This window comes from Equus asinus, chromosome 7 (genome assembly GCF_041296235.1).
Source record: "Equus asinus isolate D_3611 breed Donkey chromosome 7, EquAss-T2T_v2, whole genome shotgun sequence".
Classification (NCBI taxonomy): Eukaryota; Metazoa; Chordata; class Mammalia; order Perissodactyla; family Equidae; genus Equus; species Equus asinus.
Window position 1 is genome coordinate 21,736,840 of NC_091796.1, and position 23,884 is coordinate 21,760,723.

Genomic DNA, 23,884 nt, shown 5'->3' on the forward strand with positions numbered 1-23,884 from the left:
AGGAAAAGAGCACTGGTAACAGCACATGGAAAAGAGTATCAAATTTAGAAGTCATTTGGAAAGGTCTCCGGGCAGGACTGAGAGTTAAAGACTGACCATGGTATTAGGTGAGGAGTCATTCTGCCTCACTTTTCTCTCCTACTCTCAGCATCTTAGGCTGTGTTTAGTTGGGGAAACGAGCAGGGTGGGGATGAGAAGAAGTCAACAGGTCTCTTCCTCATTCCTCACTCCACCCTGGAGCTTTTCACTGCATCTTTCAGGATCCATCAGAGAGCCTGGCTCACTTATGCTCTAGGAGAAGCCTCCCTGAAGCATAAAATGAGAAGAAGGGAAGATGAAGAGAAAGCGAACCTGGTATCCCAGAGTCTTGGGGACAGGCAGAGATGGGGTCTCCCTTGTCAGCCTTGGAGCCAAAAATCTAGATGGCCAGGGAGAGTCTGACCTGAGACAATGATGCCTCATAGATGATAGCAGAGGTTCTCCTGTCCTTTGCCAAGTCACCCAGAGGAGCTGGTACACCTCCCAGCAGCCAACCAATTCAGGAAAATGAGCTGCATCTTCTACCATCATCCACCAATTAGAGGAGACATAGCCATAGCCATCCACTCTACATCCTGCCCTGTAGGACAGTCCTGGGGAGCCAGCTGAGAGATGGCTGCTGATACCTGAACCTCAGGAGATGCCTGCACAACCCAATGCAGCATCCACATAACCAACCAACCAAATATTTTCAGCAATGCTGTTAAGCCAAGCTAGTGATACTGACATAAGTTTGCTCTTGTTAAAAACAAAAAATATAAGACTAGAAATTTAGAGCCATAGCACCTAGGTGGATATCAATAAATATGTGTTGATAGACAAGATGATGTCACGAAAAACAATCACGTGATATGTGCAAAATCCTTCAGAATTTTATAGCTGGTTGTCCTAAATTTATTTATGGTCAGATTTTTTTCCCCATTGCTAGAACTCTTTTTTTTTTTTTTTCTTACTGAATAAATCTGTCCAGAAAGAGGGCATGTTGACCTGGCAGCAGTGTTTGACCTTGTTGACTGCTCTCCTTCTGCATATAACGTGTTCACTTGGCTTCCAGGGCACTGCTCGTCTTTGCTCTCCTACATCACAAGACACCCGCCTTTCTCAGAAGGCCTTGCTCGTTCCTCCTCATCTCTCCAATCTCTAGTTATCAAAGTGCCCGGGCTTGGTTCTTGGACGGCTTCTCATCTTTACTCTTACGTCCTAGGTGAGCTCATTTAGTCTATAATTTTAAATACCATCCACATGCTGATGACTCCAAAGTTTCTATCTACAGCCTGGAATTATCTTTTAAACTCCGGACAAGTATTTCTGTCTACCCAACATTTTCACTCTGATATCTAACAGAAAACTCAAACATATATGTCCAAAAATGAATTCCTTATTCCTCCTCTCATACCCTTCCCCAATTTCACAAAACCTATTTGTTTCTGTTGTAGGCGTCCTGCATAGATGGGATGGACCCCCCCTACTCAAAATTTGATTGGATGTCGGGACTGACGATGCCACAGACACCACAGGGATACAAAGAGATTCATTACTCACATAATGAGGCTTTCTAGGGAAAACAGGAAGGGTTGCAGGCATATCTGAAAATGGCTTCAGAGAGCTGGGAAAAGAGACCTGTTTGGCTTTTATTGAGTTTAGGGATGATTAGGGAGTGGTGCTAGGGTGAGGGTCTCTGCACACAGGCTGTGTCTTGCATGACTTGGACTTCCTGCCTATGCCAAAGGAGGGAGTGCCTGGGCTTTCACATCAGCTCATCCAGACGTGGAGCAGAATGGGGAGGGAGAGTGGTGGAGCTTGAAAGCTCTCAGTAGTGAAACATCACAAAAGGAATCACTCTTAATTGTAATCTCATAGTCTGCACCATTTCAGTAAATGGCTGCTCTAATCCTTCCTGTTGAACAGGGCAAAACTTGTGAAGTTTTTCTCTTTCTCCTATACCCCGCAACCCATCCATCAACAAAATCTAATGGGTCTATCATCAAAATAGACACCAAATCCTGGTACTTCTCATTACCTCCACTGATATCATCCTGATCCAAGCCTTCATCGTCTCTCACCCGGGTTATTTCAATTCTCTCTAAACTAGTCTCCTTGCTCTTCCTCTTGCCCTTTTACAGAGCATTCACTATATAGCAATCAAAATAATTATTTTCATGCTGCTGATCTGCTAAAAACCCTCCAATGGATTCCCATTTCACTTAGAATAGAAGGTAGTCCTCACAATAGTGGGCAAAGCCCTTCACAATCTGCCTCCTTACCCCTTCTTCCCTGACTGCCTCTCCAACCACCGTCTGTCTCAATCACTCTGCTGTGGCCACACTGGCCTTTGCACTTGTTGACCCCTCTAAGTAGAATGCCCTTTCCACAGTTGCCTATGTGGTTTACTATTTTATTTCGGTCTTGCCTTTCTTGACAATCCTATATAAAATAGTGCTCCTAGTCACTCTGCAGTTCCCTCATTTTATTTAAAAAACTTTTCTCCATTGCACTTACCCTCAACTGAAAATCTGTAGATTTCCTTATTTATTTGTTTTTTATTTTTTGTCTTCACCACTAGATTGAGTGCTTCATGTGGGGGGTCTAGACCAGTGCCTATCACATAATAAGCAATCAATGATTATGTATTGAATGAGTAAATGAATGAATATACCTTTAAATGGCTGATTAGGATCAACATCTTCTATACAAGGAATTCAGTGATGGTGATGTCATATATCGCATAGATTCAAAAATATTCTAATTCATTGCCCCCCTCAGTCCACAAACATATTCAAGTTTCTGTCACATGAAAACAAATACACAAAGAAACAAAAACAGGTACTATTTTAGACCAGCATTCCCCTTTAACTGTTCTATTTCTTTGGTGCTATTCACAGCCTAGAACTTTGTAAAGAGGGCTGAGTGCCCTGTGCTCCCTTCTTCCCACCCACCCTCGTCCACCCTTGCTACTGGCTTCTTCACCCAACATACCTCTGAATTCTTCTATTGCTTTCTTGATGACCCCCTCATTGCTAAAACCAATTAACATTTGTATATTTATATTTGTATATAAATTTATGTATATATTTTTTTCTTTTCTTATTGGCACTTCTTGTCCTCTCTCATAGTTTGACACTCTCGAAGACTCCTCTTTTCTGACACTTTCCTCCTTTGATTTCCTTATTCTCTTGCCTCGCACTTCTCCTACCCCTTGAATGATTCTTTCTCTGTCTCTCTATGGGCTCCTTATCCTCTTCCTAAAACACTGATGCGCCAAGCTTGGAGCAGAAGCATTCTTACCACTCTCACCACATGGCAGATCTCAGAAGAGAGAGGCAGAGACAGAAAGAAGAAAGTCCACAAAGAGCTAAGAATGAAGGACAGAGCTGATCTAAACTGCTCTCATCTTAGAGCAGCACGAGTCCTGAGACCTAGCTACCATTCTGACTTAATGGGAGCAAGAGACATGAAAAAGAGAAATAGAAAGAGGGATGGCCCTAGGGCAGAGGTTCCTTTCTGGGGAAAAAAAGAAAGAAAGAAGAGTCACACCCACAGGTGAAATCTCAACTCGCGAGTAATAACCAATATCATCTTAAATGTGACCGGTTGTTTCAGAATTCCTCTTCCCAGAACAGAGTAGGAGTAGAAGATGTCCACATCCCCAGGAGGAAGCAGTGGTATATAGTGTGGATACTGTGGGATGGTCTCACCATTGTGATGCACTCGGTACTGTGATTGAAGGGAAGAGAATTTGGATTCAGTGGTGCTCGCTGTAGGCACGCCAGTCACACTGCTGTGTGAGATGGGCTCTGTAGCTGCTGTAGGAAGATTTTAGGTAACCCCTCTCAGTAACACCAGAGGTTAGGCTGATCCCCTGAGGCATCCTGGGGTACTGAGGCTGGTAAAATTTCAAGAAAGCCAAGGAGACAAGAGAGAGGAGCCTAAATGCCAGAGAGAATATAAGGAGAGTCACTGGGCAATCAGGACCATTCACAAAAGAATTAATTCTACTAAATCTACATTTGGGAGCAGCCAGTTTGCTAATAACTAAATTACCAATTCACCAAAAGCAAATTTCCTAAAGCAGATGCAGGATTTGGGCAGAGACCAAGGACAGGAAAAGATGAAGAAAACATTTTTACAGGCAGTACAGAAGACCGATTGTTTGACCTAACCTGAATTGTGTTTTTTCGAGGAGAACAATGAAAGAAAAGGTGGCTGTCTAGTTTTGCTTAAAGTAAGACTGTGTGCTGGTCCAGAATAGATAGGCAAGGAAGTGATGATGCCTGAAGAAGGATGAGTTATTGGGGAAAATGAGGGCATTAGTAGTCTTAAGGAAGTCCAAGAACAGATCTAACGGAAATCAGGAAATGGGATATCCAGAAACAGAGGTGTTTTGGGTCAGAGTATAAAACTGAAGATTAAATTCTCAGTCGGGGGGCTGTTCCTGTAGATTACAGGGGCTGGGGTGGGGCTGTGGGTTATTGGAGGCTGAATGATGACTAACTACACAAAGTGATAGTCCCTGGTATTAAAGTAGTCAAAGAATTATGATGAGGACAGGAATTGAGTAGAGAAGAGGATGAGCAGGTGTCAAATAAAAGTACCCAGGAGCTGAATGATAACTGTAACAAGGGAGGGAAGAAGAAGGAATAGTGAAATAGCAAGAGCCTCAAATAATGGGTGTTTTACTGAGAAAAGATAACTAATGTTTGCCAGAAATGATAGGGAACTAGAATGTTCACCTTTCTCTCACCACCTCCCCCCTGACTGCAGCATGCAATCTGCTCAAAACACTACAAATGATATCGAGTAATGAGAAATAGTCACTAAAGATGACAAAGGGAAGCATTATTCTACGGAAAAAGACAGAATTCATTAAAGCAACAAGGTGGTGGAATCATTGTTGACAGAGCCTGAAAAGGTAGGAGAGTTTACAGGGATTCCATAGGGTACGGTGGGAATGATGAGGAAGGATGAACTGGGAGAGAGGAAGGAGAGAGCAGGATGGGGATGGGAGTCAGATCAAGGATTGGTGATGAGAAGGATTTACTCCCACTTGAGTCATAGGCCAGGTGGAATTTACAGAACTCAATGTTCCAGGGGTCACTTTGGTTAAAGTGGTTTCAGTGCAATACAAGCCAAGGCCTGATGTCTTGGGGTTCCAAATGGTGAGACATTGACTGAGTGAGTCAAGATCTAATTCAACACATTCAGCAAACATTTCCTGACTATGTCCTATGAGTTTGGCACTAGGCTAAGCACTGAGGATTAAACATCTGTACAGCTTGGCTTTAGAACTATAAACACAACTTAGCTCATAGTCCCAATATGCTCAATAAACACAATTGCTGACCTCCCTAAATTTTGGGTGTTATTCCCTATCTTTAGAGATTATTCAATTTGCCTGGGGGTGGAAACTCTGAAAAATAAATTAGAAGTATTTCATCAACAGAAAGAAACATCTCAGACTCTCTCAACCTGCCTGTTTTGCAGATTCTCTCTGTCCTGTTCAAAGTCTATTTCTCAAAAACAGGCCATAGAAAAAGATCCAGAAAAAGAAAGGTATAGACTATCCACCGATGAGACGTAGAGTGAATTACTTTTCTTACATCATCTTATTTCAACTCTTGGAGAACAAGACTCCCTCCACCTCAACTCCAGGAACTTTCCTAAGTGGTTTATGTGAGGATTACAAACACAAATCCAATCTGCTACTCCTGCAGAGGAAAATCTTCTCAAAAAAGCAGTGGTCTTTTATAGTATATATTGCACTTGGTATTATTTGTAATAAAATTATAATAAACTAATTGTTTCTAGATAAGTTTTCTGTTTAGGCTGAAAAATCTATGTTCCATTTGATACTATCATCTAAAAACTTACCTAAGTCCTGAAGAATCATCTGGAAATTACTCTCTGAAATCGTGTATTCTATCTTCTTCCTGGCTATGTGTGCATAGTTAATATTGTGAATATGTGACGTTGAATCAGTATCAGCAGAAATTGGTCTCTCAAATGGTTGAAATAGAAAAGCAATTTAACGATATGTCTTTTTTATTTTGAGGAAGATTAGCCCTGAGCTAACATCTGCCACCAATCCTCCCCTTTTTGCTGAAGAAGACTAGCCCTGAGCTAACATCTGTGGCCATCTTCCTTTACTTTATATGTGGGACGCCTACCACAGCATGGCTTGCCAAGCAGTGCCATGTCCGCACTCAGGATCTGAACCTGCAAACCCTGGGCCGCCGAAGCAGAACATGTGCACTTAACCGCTGCACCACTGGGCCAGCCCCAATGATACATCTAAATGATTGCCATTTAGTCACACAATGAGAGGCTCACATAGTAGAAATGCCTTTCCCTATGAAACTGTGCCTATTTTAGTCTTAATATAAGTGAAATAAAAACTATTGAAAAACATATTGCTTTACCAGTAGAAAGCTAGATATCTCATGACAGGTGGAAAACTCAAGTATAAGTTAAATGAAAGCGTTAGAAACTTTATTTCTACTACTCACTGTTTGGATTTGAAGTTGTTCAACATCTGTAGGATGTGTCTTGTATTTTCCTTCCGTTCCGTAGCAACCAATTTCACAATCCCAGCTCTAGAAATATTTGTCACTTTGTTCAATGCCTTTCACAGTTGCAGATTTCAGGAAATACTGGACTTCATTAACACTAAGTTAAGTATGATACTTCTCTCCAGGGGTGGATTTAATTCAATAATTATAATTTCATATTATGTGCTACATATTTGGGGATAGGATGTTTGGAGCATATATATTCTATAAAACAATAATATTAACCATGCCACCATTTGACTGAAAAAAAAAATAACTACTTTTTAATGAGATTTGTTAGCAAGAAAATGACTCTGAAATCCAACATAAAATTTCTTCCATCAGTATACTAGTGTATTAATATCAATGCATTAAAATTTCCAAAAAGAAATAGATAGACCACTTCTTTTGGCAAAATCCAAACCCCTCTGAATGATTATTAGGAAACTCTACTGGCAACTGCCCAAACCACTTTAAGTTCTAGATTTTTTTTTAATTCCAAAACATTTCTTGAGTAAAGGTGACAGTGCCTCCTACTGAAAAAACAAAGTGAACTTCTAGCTTACCTGTCAGTCTCCTACTTAAAACCATGCCTCCAGCCTATTGTCTTGATTTACGTAATTATTCAACTATTTTCTTTAATTATAACATAAAATTTAAGGGACCTTAGAAATCACCTAGACCCATTTCCTCATTTAACAGATTTGCAAAGTTGTGGCAAAGTAGAGGTTTGCTGACAACTAAGTGCCCCATTCATGATTTCTGTTCTTCCGGTTTTGTTTTAAATATTCACTGAGTCAGAAGTTGTAGTTTCTTTGAGAAGTCAATAACCAAGCTGGAAAAAAAAATTGTTCAGAGTGAATTGAGAAGCCAACTTATCTAAAATGAAGTATAAAGATGGAGCAAGAAGATCCTCTTCCTTATTGGAAGTAGGCTGGCTTGGAAAATTGGACCATGTATGTTGTGTAAATAAATTCTGCTAAGCAAGTTATGTTAGTGTTTAACTCTTTGTCTGTCTGGAAAACTCAAGTTTTTCTTTGAATTGGAAATCCTGCTCAAGATCTACATTCTCCACGAAAACTTGCCTGAGGAGCTGATAAAGAATCTATAATCAAGACATCATTCCCTGATGACTTCACTTTCTAGTTCATGTTTATAATAATTGAACAATGAAGAGCTTCTTTTAACTTGAACAACTTGGCCTTTTACATTTATCTTGCTGAGCACTTTGTTCCATAATACCTTTTACCAGAGGTGACTTAGTTGAGAAACTTCCTTCATCACTAAGGAATAATCATTTATTCAGTCATTTAACCAACATCTACTGACATCCACTTTGTGCCAGGTACAGTCCTATGCTAAATGCTGTGGTTTAGAGATAAAGGACAGTGATGCTCCAGCAGGGGATTACAATATGGTGTGCTTTGTGCTTTGATAAAGATACTTACCTCTGTGGGCACTCAAAGGAGGGTACCAAACCACATATCCCAGTTGGTGATGTTAGAGAAGGCATTCTGTAGAGTTCTGTAGCTAGGCTGAGTTGTAAAGGATGAGTAAGAAGTGAACCAGGTGAAGAAAGAATAGTGAGAGCTCCAGGGAGAGCCAGCAGTCTATGAAGAGACTAATGGAACTTTGGGAAGTTCAGTAGGGGCAAGGTGGAAAGGAAAGAAGGAGGCAGGTCTCACATAGGAAATTAGCATTTATTCTGAAAGCTATTTGAAACTGCAGGATACATTTAAGTATGAGAATGACAAAATAGAACTTGTGTTTTTGGAAACTTCTTCTAGCTGAAGTGAGGAGAATGAGTTGAAAGGGCAAGGGGAAAGAGAGAGACCCCAGGCTGTAAATTGAAAGAAAGGACTGATTTTAAGAAATAGTAAAGAGATAAAATCAATATCCTTTATAAATTTAATTATGGGTCAACCCAACATCTGAAATTAAAATTTCAGCTAGTAGGATTTTCAGTGTGCATAGTTTTTGTGACTGACCTAGGTTATCCGCTAGTGTATCTAACCAGCTTATTGGGGATTTTAAGCTTGTATAAACATGAAATAAGTATATATTTTATATAAGCCGCTTTCAACCATGCTATGTTGGCTCCCTCTTTTCCAATGGATAGCAGGGTGTTTGAGGTTACCTTTCCTGAAGTGGCCGTTTTCCCCCTCCTCCATGCCTACATCACAAAGGAAGTTTCTCTGATCTCCCGCACTGTCCTCAGTCTTTTTCATGAGCACCCAGTGTCAATCCAGACAGAAGATTCTGGTAGTGAGTATGAAATCCCCTTATGTCTGTGGCTCCCAGTATTTCTGTTTTCTTATACTAGCCCACACTTGGCTTTTAGTGATTTGATTAAAAATTTTTTACTTAAATTCCTACCTGCTGTACTGTGACACCATCTTCCTCTTGTGTTCTGGCCACAAGTAAGCCAGTACTTGGGTCCCATCTTTCCTTGGCGGCACCTGTCATTATTTGAATGTCAGACGAGTAGGTTGCCCTGTAATGTCAGTTCTTTGATGGGTTCAAAAATGTTATGACTTGGTAGATGATCCATCTTTTCTCATTAGGGTGAAGGTGATGCTCTTTTCAGCTTCCTACATCTTAGTACACTGGTGTTTTAGGCAACTTAATCGCTCTGAATTGCAGTTTTCTCCTTTAGAAAATAAGGGCATTAACACTTACCTCATTCAATTGTCATGAGAATTTTCCGAGATGTAAAGCACCTGGTTCACAATAGGTGCTTATTAAATGTCCTCTCTCCCCCAAATTGCCCATCAGTGTTTATTAGGAACTCATTAAGTCTTTGTTGCATAAATCATGTTACTTCTACACGGTTCAGTAACTAGTTGGCAATTTTGGTGCCCTTTTCATACAACCTGTTTCAACACAAGTTTTCTCTTTCCAAGATTGAAATAGTTGATAGCGGTAACAGGGATTACAAGATTCTAACCAGGGCACCTGATCAAAATGGGTCTAATGTTATAAGCGAGCCCATGGAATTTCTTTTGCTTTTTATTCATTTAATTGGTTCATTTATTCAACAGTGGGCATTAAGCTCTTACAATGTGTTAGGCTAGATATTGTTCCAGCCTGGCTGTTCTGGGACTATTCAGCTTGGAGGAGGACATGACAAGGTAGGAGAGGTTTGACACAATTGGAGATTATGTGCAGAAGTGGACCTCAGCGTAGGGCAAGTCAGAGAAAGTATGTTGAAATCAGAATGAAATGACGAATTGAGTTCCCGCTCAACCTCAAAGCAAGAAAAGGAGGCACCACTGAAGAGCTTCTCAACAAAGCAGGGATATTGTTAGCTCTGTGTTCCACACATTCTCTGCTCCCCTGCCATCTGCTCCCAGATTCACTTCACGTGGACGGCATGAGCAGCCCAAACCTCTCCTCTCAAGACTCTCTGTCCTTGTTACCACCGCAGACATCTATCTCTGCCCAAAGTACTCTCGGTGGTGTCATTTTTGCAAAGTCATAAAACTATTCTCAAAAGGAAAAAAGTGTGCTAGATAGATGATCTGTATTTGCTGAAAAGATAATCCAATTTTCTTTAATAATATTTTTTCTGAATGGTAAAAATATAAGTAGAAGATTTAGAAAATACAGAAAGATATAACCAACCAAAAAACAATTGCCTAAAATCTCACTATTGAGAGAACCATCTTTTAGTAGTCCTTTCTTTTCATCTTGAAATCTCACTATGTACTTTATAGTTTACTTTTTTTACCACATTTCAAGACGTTTGAAAATATCATGACTGTACTGTATTTCATCACGTAACCGTTCTGATTTGGGGTATTTGTTTTCCAATAATTTGCATTTGTGAGTAAAACTACAAAAATTATTTGTACCACAAAATACTGTTCTGTATTTCAGATATTTCTTTAGCCTAGCATTTCATTTTTTTGTTGTGTTTTGTTTTGTTTTGTTTTTGCTGAGGAAGATTTGCCCTGAGCTAACATCTGTTGCCAATCTTCTTCATTTTTTCTTTTGGTTGAGGAAGATTGTCCCTCAGCTAATATCTGTGCCAGTCTTCATCTATTTTAAGTGTGGGTCCCTGCCACAGCATGGCTGACAAGTGGTGTAGGTCCACACCCAGGATCTGAACCTGCAAACCTGGGCCACTGAAGCAGAGCACACCAAACTTAACCACTAGGCCATGGGGCTGGGCCCAGCATAGCATTTCTTTAGCATAGACTCCAACAATTAGACTTATTCTGACAAAAGGTGCAACAGTTTAAAGCTTTTAATACGGGTCGCCAAGGTTTTCCCTCAAAACATTTGAACTGATTCATAGTGCCATCAGCCCAAAACAAGATTGCCTATTTCACTTCAAGATCACCACTATTGAATGTATTTTATTCCCAATGCCATTAAAAAAAAGTATTTGTAATCTTATTTTTATTTATGTTGAAGATTTTTTATTACTGAATTATTATTCTCTTTCATATTTGTTAATATGCTTTGTACATGTACTTGAAGAGACCTCAGGGATTTTCTGAAAGTATGATTATCTTTTTTTTTTTTTTAAAGATTGGCACTTGAGCTAACAACTGTTGCCAATCTTCTTTTCTTTTCTTTTCTTTTCTTTCTGCTTTTTTTCTCCCCAAATCCCCCTGGCACATAGTTGTGTATTTTTAGTTGTAGGTCCTTCTAGTTGTGGCACATGGGACGCCGCCTCAATATGGCCCAATGAGCAGTGCCATGTCCGCGCCCAGGATCCGAACCAGCGAAACCCTGGACCGCCACAGGCAGACTGCGTGAACTTAACCACTTGGCCACGATGCCAGCCCCGAGTATGATTATCTTTAAGCAGAAAAGTTTTATAATAATTTTCTGTTTGCCTACTCCAAAGATTATGGTTGGTCCCTAATATTCCAAGGAATAACAACTATAGGAAGACAACTTATTTCTGGGAGGAATTTCTTGTGTATCTCGAAGAAAATGAGAGGGGCAAAAGAGGAAACTTGTCTAAAAGGCAAAGGGCTTTAGGTGCCAGAAGCTTAGAGTTGAGCCCAAAAGCTGCTGTTTATTGCTGGAACAGGTGAACTATTAAAAAATCTAGTCTCCTCAAAATGAAAATCAGAGTTAGAAGGAACTTCCTTGGTCCTCTTAAAGTGACTTAATCCTAACACAATGTTGAACTGATGAAAATATATCCAAAAAGTGTGTTCATAGTTGTTACATTTTTTACGGGGGTGAAATCTGAGCCTTTTTAAAAGAATCTCTTGGTTGCATTGAGCTGTTTCAAAGCATCTGAATTTCTGCCAGCTTTGGCAAGGGCCCAGGAAATGACTGTTCTTATCTTTGCTTGAAACTATTTTCAGCATCAACTTGCTGGAAGTAGAATATTATATTAGCTTTATATTTAATATTAGCTGTGATATTAGCTCTGAGAAAGAAATTCATAGGAGCTGCTGAGCAAACTTTTGTCCTGATATAGATAAAGTTGCTATGACTCAAGCAATGACAATCTTAGATGAATTGTATTCTATCTTTAGCTTCACTGCCAGTGGCCCCACCTTTTCCCCTAAGAAGGAACAGAAGTGCTGATCAACACAGAAGCCTAAATTGTCAAGTTCTGCTGGCATTCTACCTCTTCTCAGTCAAATGGCGGAGAAACCATTTTAAATTAGTAAATAGGAAGAAGTTCGAATTTGTGGGCCAAAAGTAAGTGGGGTAGAAGTCATTACAAATCTGAAGGGGAAATAAAATAGGGATACTGCAAGAAAATCAAAGACTGTTGCCGGAAACATTAACTCAAATGAAAAAACCAGAAAACTATGCCAAGGCAGCTACAGGAAAAAGAGATATAGCAGCATCCAGGAGAACTAAAGCAATAAATAAAGATCAGAGTCCACCAGCTATGGTCTTAAAATGAAGTCAAGCAGAGAGGATTTGGCTACACTTTTTGATGTTAGATAGCTGTGTTCTATTTTTCCGGGAAGCAGGGCTTTATCTATCTTAAAGCAGTTGTATTCAGAATTGCTGTCTGGCAGCTAGCTAAAATCATGCTTGGTATTGTCTGTGATGCCCCCACAAAACGTTTTAAATTTCTTGGACCCGGCCGCATGGCTGAGTGGTTAAAATTCCACTCCCTCTGCTTCAGTGGCCCAGGTTTGTAGGTTCAGATCCTGGGTGCAGACCTGCTCCACTCACCAGCCATGCTGTGGTGGTGTCTCACATATAAAATAGAGAAAGATTGGCACAGATGTTAGCTCAAGGCAAATCTTTCTCAGCAAGAAAGAAGTTTTAAATTTCTTGTAATATTGTTAGAAAGGGAAAATATACTACAAAGTTTCAAGGTAGCATATGGTGAGATCTGGAAATAAGAAACCAGGTAACAAGAAATATAGTGAGTAACAAAGGTGTGCAAAGTTTTTGTAGGTAAACAGTGGGAACAGAAGATTCCAGAAGGGTGCTTAAGCCAGGAAACAGACCTGCCTTCTAAGCAAGGAATTGCCGAGAGTTGTGAATGAGAGAACAGGCTCAGTTACCTCTGGGAGGGGCTAGGCTCAGTCTCTAAGCAGCCCCTGGCATCTCTGAGCAGGACTTAGGCAAATTATCAGTCCTAGAGCTGCCAGACCAGAAGAGCAGTGCTTCCCAGCAGGTGTCCAGAGCAAGTGATCAGGACTGCAGGCAGAATGATCAACCCTACAGCCAGTCCTGCAGCACATGCCAGAATCTGCCCAAGGAAAGCAGAGTCTTAGCCACGGAGCTGAGGTTCATAGATGAGACTCCCTTCACTAGAGATGGAAACAAAACATGATGAAAACAAAAACATGGCAAGCTTCCAGGGCCATTAAGAGGATTGTGGGAAAAATAAGATATGAGAAGAAAGAATCAGAATGGAGGCCAGAGAACCTTGAGCCTGCAACTGGGTCTGCAGTGAGGAACTGGATGAGGAAGCTCCAGCCTTTGGTCAGCAAACACACCTTAGCATTCAACTGCATGGAAGAGTTTTGACTCTGGGGCCCCTGTAGAAACCAAAGGCCAACAGAGGGCCATCATACCCCTCTCAGGGCTGCAGCAAAGATGGTTCAGGGCCCAGAGTAGGACCCTTGTTCCAGTGTTTGAAGTTCTCACCCAAGTGCCATCTCGACAACTACTCCATCTTAAGCAGTGGATAATTTTGCTTTCTTCCTACAGGCAATATTTCGTAATGTCTGAAGACATTTTTGGTTGTCACAGCAGGGGGTAGGTGCTACTGGCATCTATGGGGAGAGGGCATAAATGCCCTTAAATATAGTATAATGCACAGGACAAGAATTATATGACCTAAAATGTCAATAGTGAGAACACTCTATATAAAGTATCCCCACCTTCACTCCCACCACTTGCTATTTTCAACAACCCTATGGCACTTATTTCTGCTGGAAATTATCTTCTTCATTTATGCATTTGCTTATTTATTGCCTATTTCTCCTATTATTGTATAAACTCCAGTAGCTGAAATCTCGTTCTTGTTTACTGCTGTATTCTCAGAACCCGAGATATAGTAGGTACTGAATAAATATTTGTTGAGTGGATAAATTAATAGATGAATGATAGAATCAATGCATGAAAAAGGGCAAAAATATAAAGCAAAGAAGGGTCCCATGGTGGCACAGTGGTTAAGTTTGCAAGTTCTGCTTCGGTGGCCCGGGGTTCGCCAGTTTGAAGCCTTGGTGCTGACCTACACATCACTTGTCAAGCCATGCTGTGCCAGGTGTCCCACATAAAATTGAGGAAGATGGGCAATGATGTTAGCTCAGGGCAAGTCTTCCTCAGCAAAAAGAGGAAATTGGCGGCAGATGTTAGCTCAGGGCTAATCTTCCTCAAAAAAAAAAAAAAAATATATATATATATATATATACATATATATAAACCAAAGAAACTTTGACTCCAAACCCTGTCATTATGAAGTAAGTTCAGAAGAACTCCTAATTCAGTTCAAAGGCACACTCACTAATGCAGTAATTGTTATTTTTGTACCTCTATGTGTTAAATCTTCTGCTAGAATGTAAGCCCCCTGAGGTCATTTCTTCCTCATCCCTAGCACAGAACTGAGCCCAGTTGTGGTGGAGAGAGGACAGACCTGACAGCCAAGACACCTGTGAATCGTTTCTCATTTGCACTTCATTCGGGATGTCAGCAGATGCACCAGATTTGGTCCCTTATGTGACAGGAAGAATGTGTGTTCCATGAGTAATTAATGTAGAATCAGCATGTTTTCTACCCTCTCAAAATTGCACCTGAGGTTGCATCTCAGCCTTCCCAAATAAAGAGTGTGTCACACAGTATAGGTAGTGAATCCTTTGTCATTATGACCTTTGACCTACGCTGTTGATTTACTTGCAGAAAGGCTGGAAATTGGAATTCAACCTGCTAAATGATCAGGTGGCTTATAACTGAATAAAAGTGAAGCTCCTCCCATTTATGTGAAACAGAAGTCCCCTATCACGTACCCCCTACTGCCCCCTTCCCTTTAGATGGCTTTAGGAACGATAAGACAATAAACAAAAATGACCATTTCCAAATAGTTTAAATTGAGAGAAAACTTCCAAATAATATTCATTAAATATATGAATGTTGAGAATAAAAACAAGCAGAAGTGTTGCACATAGAAAATTCTTTAGTTGTGGATATTTTTCAGAATGGGAAGGTACTGGGATGTATAGTGGATTACAAACTGAACCTATGGTAAAAAGTAACATTACGGGAAACATAATGTGAGCCAAATGTATGAAAACCTCTTATAATTTTTGCCTGGTATATAGTAGTTGATTAATAATTACTGCTGTTTCACCTCACCCCTACCCCCACCATAGCTCCTCTTCCAATGATCCACAGTGACCAGAAGCCTTCACTTGGTACTATGAGAACTAGGAACTCTAAATTTATGAAAACTGTGAGAACTCAGAAAAGAACCAAGTACATTATTAAAAGGTGGAAAATAAGTCTTGTGAAAAAAAGATTAAAAGAATTGGAATAATTCAACATAAACAAAAATGCGCTAAAGTGTTTTATTAAAACTAGTATTTAAGATGCCAAATATTTTGTTCTTACACAATCGTACATTAAAAATTATCTTTCAAATATAAATATTTGAAATAAATATTTCTTGGGGTCTACTATATGCCAGATGGATACAATAATAAGTAATACAGAGGGTCTATTCTAATGGATTTTTTTTTTTTGCAAGGAAAGATTTGCCCTGAGCTAACATCTGTCACCAATCTTCCTCTTTTATTTTTCTCCCCAAAGCTCCAGTGCATGGTTGTGTATCCTCGTTGTAAGTCCTTCTAGTTCTTCTACGTGAACCATCACCACAGCATGTCAACTGACAACAGATGGTGTGGTTCTGGGACCAGAAAACGAACCCGGGCTGCTGAAGCGGTGAGAGTGCCAAACTTTAACTGCTGGCCATCCGGGCTGGCTCTCATGGATCTTATACAGTACGAGTCAGCTACCATTTATTTATTTATTCAATGTGTATTTCATAAGGACCAACTGTGTTACAGGCTGAGGAAATCTTATTCTTTATAAAATAAGCTGTCGATGTATTTATTTACAAGTATGGGTAAACTTCAGATCATTTATCATTCTGATAACTCATGGAGCTGTGAAAGAATTAGAAAATGGTAACTCCAAATCAGAAATTGAATGGTCTAATCAGTGAAGTTTTAAATATCTCATAAAATATCCCTAATCAAAATGGCAAAGGGGGAAGGGAAGATCAGCATGCATTATTAGAAATCTAATTATTAGTAAAAATTAACATATTTACTAAAACGTCATTACTTCTAAGCACATATGACTAAAATAGCCAGAAAAAGTTAACAATGAGTATCACTTCAGTCTCACTTTAAGAGATTTTAAATGTTTATAATTTGCCCAGAAGTTTTAATTTAAAAGTGTTTCTTGAAAATATTTTTTTCATTTGGTAAATGAAACATTCTCCTCTTGATCATATATATAATTGGTTAAGTAAGATTTTTGTACATAGCTAGGTCTATAATGATTTTTCTTGCATGCCTAGAACATGATTCTGACTTTTAATATTTTTAGTTAGAAATTATATCAGTCTAACTAATGTCATTCTTAGACTATGACCTTTGAACCAGTGATTCTCAAAACTCCCTGGACATTACAAACATTTGTGAAGGTTTTTAAATTACAGATTACTAGTCCCAATCTAAAGATCCTGATTTAGTATGTCTGCGGTATCATTGATTGCAATTAAATCTGCTAGAATTACTCATAATTCAAAATGAACAGAGTCTAAATTAATAAATTTACTGCTTAATCTGCATTGCTATTTTCTTCTTGTGTCTTCCTTACTTTAGCACATAGTTGGGACTTAAGACATGTCACTTAATTGATTGGCTTACAAGATTGCAGAAAATTAATTACTTAATTTTAAAATAGAGATTCAAGTGCATTTTTGGTAATATTAATGCAAATAGAACATAATTGCTTAAAAGATAATTGCAATCTAAAGAGAAATTGAAGAAACATAACAAACTTCACCATAAAGGAAACAGTCATTATAAATTCTAAAATTCTCTCTGCATAAATTTGCTTAAATCTCCCCCTATAAAAACTTCTGTTTATTATGCATGTAATTTCTGTGCAGAGGAATGCAATGTTCTGAATTGAAAGCAATGCATATTAAATCTAAATGGCTCATTTTACTATAAGGTTTTATGTAGAATTTCTTAAAGATTTCCTGAATAAGCAAATTGGATTACTTTTTCTATAAAATTATATTATTTTGAACTATAGAACAAAGAGCAGATTCTTTATAGCTTAAACTGTCAGTTCTTTAAAAATAAAAAGTTTTAATATTTTTGGAAGTCTCAAGGGTAGATTTAGTGAAAAATGATTTAATGAAAATTATTCTTTGTCTAAATTATTGTTCTTCAAATGGCATTATGGTAGCTGCTGTAGGAATAATATAGCACTGGCAGTGGATATAGACTCGGCTATTGGAGAAGAGGTAGCTACAATTTGGGGGAAGAGCCAGTGTGAGAGGTCGGGGTAGTTGTAGGTTAATTTGTAGTGATAATAACTAAAGGTTAACTTGCGGTAGAAGACAACAATTTGATGATGGATGGTACTTCTATTAGGTTAAAGTGAAATGATGGCTTTTGTCCTTGCAGCTTCAGATGAAAAGGTGGTGATTCGAGATTGTTGAATGAGAGTGATGACCATTGTTATTGTAGACTAAGTGGAGATGGTGATGATTATAGACTCAGTTGAAGTCAATGTAGTGCATTTAGTCAAAGAGATGGTGGGAATAGTGATTGCTTTAGTCGTCAGCTAAGATTAAGTGGCAGTAGCATTTGCTATTATTGAAGTTGCAGCAGTTGTAGATTCTGTTTAAGTGGTGGCAGCTGTGGTTTCACTTGAAGTTGTGGTGGTGGCCGTCGTGGTTGTAGGTTCAGTTGAAGAGGTGGTGGCTATAGGTTCAGTTGAAGTGATGGTTGTGCCTGCTGTGGTTGTGGGTTCAGTTGAGGAGATGGTTGTGCCTGTTGTGGTTGTGGGTTCAGTTGAAGTGATTGTTATGGCTGCTGTGGTTGTGGGTTCAGTCGAAGAGATGGTTGTGCCTGTTGTGGTTGTGGGTTCAGTTGAAGTGATGGTTGTGGCTTCTGTGGTTGTAGCTTCAGTGGACGTTGCAGTGGTTGTAGATTCTGTTGAAACAGTTGTAGTTGTAGGTTCCGTTGAAGTGGTGGCCACTGTAGGTTGAGAAGCAGTAGAGGTTGTTCCAGGAATGATAACTACAGGCTTCCCATTGTTTGAGGGCAGCTGGATAACAATGGTGGAATTGTCATTTCCTCTATTAGTCACCAGGCATATTATGAGTACTCCAATTGCTGTTGTTATGGCACAGGCTAAGAGACAAGCCAGAAAGAATTTCCACAAAGACCAGTTATTGCAGCAATTTTCTTTTACCTAAGAAAAGTATAAATGAAAATATCAGTAATGAAAAACAAAAATGCTATGACATCATCTCTTTGGGGCTATTTTTAACTTATTGCATTACTGTCATTTGAATCACTATATATCTTTGGAGAAGTTTAGGCTTAGATTCCAGGTTTTTATCCAGTGGAAAGTAATTGTGTGCTTTCTCTAACATTAGAAGAAAGAAAATCTGCCAAGTTCTCATCTTCTCTTATTCTATTTTCAAATAATGGGTAGGGGCCCCTTTTCTTTTCATGTAAGTGGAACAGTACTTTAGTGGTAAATTCTCTGCCATACACCTGACCCTCCACTGGACATTGTCATTACCCCAAACTCAAACTGGTCCGCTTCCAAAATCACTTCAAGAATCCTGTGCTATCATCTCCATCTCCTCTCCTTTCAAGTGGTTTGTTCAGTGATTCCCATCATGACCATCCTTTACTTTTATTGAAACCTTCGGCCCAGCAGCCCTTGCTTCACTCACATCCCTCTTTAGTCATCTTTTGTTCCATGGTCCATTATTTCAATAACATTCTTACTAATTCCCTAAAATCTCTTGCAGTTCCCACTTCTCCTTTCCTCCAGCTGGCAAATAAATGGCTATCTGCTCTTTTGGGACCTGTTCTTGAGCAGCCACACTGTTGGGGAAAGCCAGGCACCTGGGCAGATCGGAGTCCATCCTCGAATGGACTTTCTGCAATGCTCTACCATCCAACTGTATTTATCTGAATATATTTCTCAGTCTTCTCCTCGCTCCTCAAACCCGTAACCTCTACCCACCAACCCTCACATACAAATTGTCCTCCTTATTCCCATCAAATGACTTCGCCTTCTTCCTACTTCATTGGGAAACTTGAAACCATCATATGGGAACTCTTTCAAACCCCCACTGGCTACCAAGCCTGTAAACCTAAACAAGTCTGGACTCCACCTCCCCTTCCCTGATTGACACAAGAGAAGCTATCCCTCTTTCTGCCTGAAGCCAGTCTGCCAATCCGTCCTTTGGATTGCATCCCCTCGGCCCTTCTCAGCAACTCTTTTCTTTTGATTACTCTTCCTGTTGGACTGAAGACTTCACCACTTTCCTCTTAGATGGCTTCTTCTTTTTAACATTTTAATACACTCAAGTCTCTCCTATCTTAAACAAAAAATTCTCCTTTGATTCCAAATCCCCTTTTGCTGACTTCTCTTTCTCTGAAAAGTGAAATTTCTTGAGAGAAGTCTAAATGCAACATCTCCATTTGCACACTTTTCAATCCAACCCAGTCTGGCTTCTGCTTCTGTCATGCTACTGAAACACCTGTTAATGAAGTCACCAGTGACATTCATTCACCAAAATATATTGACATATTTTAGCCCTCCTCTTACTTAAGTCCTTAGTGGTATTTGCCACTGGAGACCATTCCTCCTTCTCTCTTTTGAACAATCTCTCCCTTTTCTTCTGTGATATTCCATTCCCTTTGGTTTCCTCATAACCCCCACCCCCTCCAGAATCATCTTCTCAGGTTTTTTTTTGAAAGCTCAATATCCACTTTCAGCCTTTCTTGTTGACATTCTCAGACCCTTGTCTCTTTTCATTCTAGGTCTAGAATAGGCAAACTTTGTCTGCAAAGGGCCAGATAGTAAATATTTTAAGCTTAGTGAGCCATGCAGTTTCTGTCACAACTACTCCCATCTGCCATTGCAGTGTGAAAGTAGCCATAGACAGTGAATGAATAAGTGGGCATGACTGTATTCCAAAAAACTTTACTAAGAAAAATAGACAATGGGCTGGATTTGGCCACTCTATGCTTTTTCCCTCCTATGATTTTTAATTAGCATCTCTATCTGAATGACTGTCGTCTATCTCCAGTCCAGACCTCCCCTCCAACCTTCAAATGCTTACATGATACCACATCTTGGATGGCTCAAAGATGCCTCAAACTCACTGTGTCCAAACTCAAATCATGATCTTCCCAGTGAAACCCGGCCAGCTCCCATATCTCATTAAGTGGCACCACCATCCATTGCATTCAGTTCCATAAGCTGGAACAAATGGATCATCTTTTAAATCTCCCAATCCATTACCAAGCCCTGTTGACTTTATCTCCTAAACATCTCCTAATGTTGTTGACTTTTCTCTGTCTCTACTGATACCACTCTAGTTCAAGCTTCCATTATCTTTGCCTTGGACTACTGCAATAGCCTTGGGCCACACTGGCCTCCATTTAGTTTCTTCAAAGCTTGTTTCTAAAACAGGATCTTGAACAATTCTGTTGCTTGGAAATGCCTTTCCCATACTCTATTCACCACACAGAAGGCAGCATGGTTCACCTTCAACACAGCACAGTCTCCTCAGGCACCTGTTTTTGCCTCAGTACTTGAGTATTGGTCAGTGCTGTGTTATCAGGAGAGGAATGATATACTGTGAAGTTTTTTCATAATTTTTCTTAGAATATTCCAAATTCTTTATGTAACATTGATTGCCAGGTGATGAATTAACACCTGATAATGACCCTTTATAATTTCCTATCTTATCATCCAGCACATAGGTAGTTGCCTGGAACCTAGTATGACCAGAGGGACACAGGGAACCTACTTGAGGGCATTATATTCTTCCCAGGCTTAATACCTAAACGTGCACAATGAAGAGAACTCCCTAGAAGCTTTCCAGTGATGTGCACTTCAACAAGGTAAACCAAAGCCCTGCTTATTTTCTCACTAATCCTTATCATCACTTATGAATTGGTGACAAAATAGCTTGTGACTTATAAGATTACCTTAAGAATTAACAAAACTGAATTGCTTTGTTAATGCTAAAGTGTTTTTGCAAATATTTGTTGCTACTAGTCTTAGGTAGGCAACGAGGATAATGGAAGAGTGCAGTCTTCTTAATTGGAGAGATGTGGTAAAATTTCAGAGCTATGACATCTTAAGTAATTTCTTATCTTCTCTGAGCCCAAATCCCCTTATCCTGAAATACAGTGTTAAAAATATCTATCTCATATTGTTGTTGGGGATTAACATACAGAAAGTCACTAGTTCTCAAAAATATTTTTATTTTGTGTGTAGCATATTATAGGAATTAAGATCAAGAGCTCTGGAGTCCAACAGAGTTGGGTTTGAATTGTAGCTCTGTCACTTCTTAGCATTTGGCAGCTTTGTCTTTCTAAGTGTCAGTTTCCTCATAAGGATAAGAATACCTACCTAATAAAAAAGATGAGAGGATAAAATAAGACAATATTTATACAGTGCCTGGCACAGTGTTAGCTATGTAAATTTCCAATCATCCAACATGATTGATTATTTCATTATCACCTGGATGGGAGCAAGACCTTCAAGGAATGGAGTACGATACTCATGCCTTTCAGACAGACAAGAGTAGGTCTTAAATATTACAAAATACAAGCCACACTATTTGTTGGATGGCCAGGGTTTTGTGCAAAGGGCGGCGGCCCCAAGGCAGCAGGAGTCGAATGAGAATGCGGGTCACCAAGGCCAGGGAAATGGGTGCCACTAAGTCCAAGTTAGACCTAGAAAAATATCATCCTCTTTACCTTGACCAGAGGCAGTACAAAGGAGTCTTAAGAAAGGAAAGTGGCAAAAAGGCTTATGCCCATCTGGGAGGATTCTATAATACTACGTTTAAAAAAATCGTAAAAGAGCAGCCTAGTGAAATAAAGTGCACATAACCAGACAATGGGATACCTAAGTTCTCCTGTTTCAGTCACTTCTACATGAGTTCTGGCAAGTGTCTGAAATTCCATGGGTCATATTTTCCCTGATTGCCAAATGATGGAATGGGACTAGATCAGTCATTCTCATCACTGGTTGCACATTAGATTCACCTGAAGCTTTTTTTTTTTTTTTAAAGATTTTATTTTTCTCCTTTTTCTCCCCAAAGCCCCCTGGTACATAGTTGTATATTTCGTTGTGGGTCCTTCTAGTTGTGGCATGTGGGACGCTGCCTCAGCGTGGTCTGATGAGCAGTGCCATGTTCGCGCCCAGGATTCGAACCAACGAAACACTGGGCTGCCTGCAGCGGAGCGCGAGAACTTAACCACTCGGCCACTGGGCCAGCCCCTCACCTGAAGCTTTTAAAAAATATTACAGGGGCTGGCCCCGTGGCCGAGTGGTTAAGTTCATGTGCTTTGGCAGCCCAGGGTTTCGCCAGTTCGAATCCTGGGTGAGGACATGGCATCACTCGTCAGGCCATGCTGAGGGGGAATCCCACATGCCACAACTGGAATTACCCACAAGTAAAAATGCACAACTATGTACTAGGGGGCTTTGGGGAGAAAAGTGAAAAATAAAATCTTTAAAAAAATATATATATATATATTGCATATGCATGGACCCTACCTCCAAAGTTTCTGATTTAATTGGTCTGGGTGGGGCTCAGCCACTGGTATGTCTCAAACAACCCCTAGGTGATTCTAATAAGCAGCTAGGGCTAAGAACCACCAGACTAGATATTATCTAAGACCACTTTCAATTCTATGATTGATATAAATGACTTTACTTCTGTGAGCAGGAAGAAACATTTTCTTACTCCACCCTATTGAGCTCATTCATTCTTTCACGTTGCCCCAGCAACGGTACAAACAGTTTATATGTTTTATCCAGAATAAAGAAACAAGGCTCAGACTTTGTTGGCCAAAACTCTACAGCAAGATTAAGCAGCGGAGGGTAGGAATTCCAGAATCAGGAGAACCCAAACAAATCGCCAAGCAGAATAAGTAATTTATAGTCAAGGTCAAATTTCTATACTAGGGATGAAGATGTAGAGACCCCTTCCTGAGGCAACCTTAATTTAGCCAAGAGACAATGTCAGGAACCAAGAAGAGCTGAGTCTAGTCTCCAAAGCCAGTGGAGAAGATTCGGAGAACAGAGCCAGGTTTCTAAGTCAAGGTCATATCAACAAGAGGTCAGAACCAAGGAAGCTATAGAAAGTGTCACATACAGGTTCAGAGGCTGGAACAGTGTGAGAAAATAAAGTGAACGTCAATAGAGTAGGACCCTTGAAGCTTTACACACTACCTAGTCTCCCATTGGAGTCTAATTAATGAATTAAACCCCATCGCCAACATATTTGCTCCCCTGCCCCTCTCCAACCTTGCATTTGTACTTTACATTTATTCCTTTAATTTTCATATATGTTCTCTATGTGAATATCTGAGTCCCCAACAAGAATGTTAGCTCTTTGAAAACAGAGAAACTATCAAATATTCTCCTTCTTGGGAATTGCCTCACGGTAACTTATAATTATACTGAGAATACAGCAAATGCTTAACATGAATGTGGGTGAACTAAAGAATTGAATACATTTCCTGTGAAAGAATAGAACAAATACATCCCCATATAGAGCACAT

The 23,884-nt window shown here is 39.7% G+C and overlaps 1 protein-coding gene across 1 annotated transcript in view; it reads right to left on the reverse strand.

Annotated features, from left to right (window-relative positions):
- Window positions 1-15,578: 15,578 nt before the first annotated feature.
- The window catches only part of LOC106835401 (dynactin-associated protein), a 44,695-nt gene continuing 36,389 nt past the window's right edge, over window positions 15,579-23,884 (reverse strand). Inside the window, exon 4 of the mRNA XM_014847752.3 lies at window positions 15,579-18,524. Coding sequence (XP_014703238.2) covers window positions 17,952-18,524 — 573 coding nt within the window. The 3' untranslated portion in view covers window positions 15,579-17,951. The remainder of the gene's footprint in view (window positions 18,525-23,884) is intronic.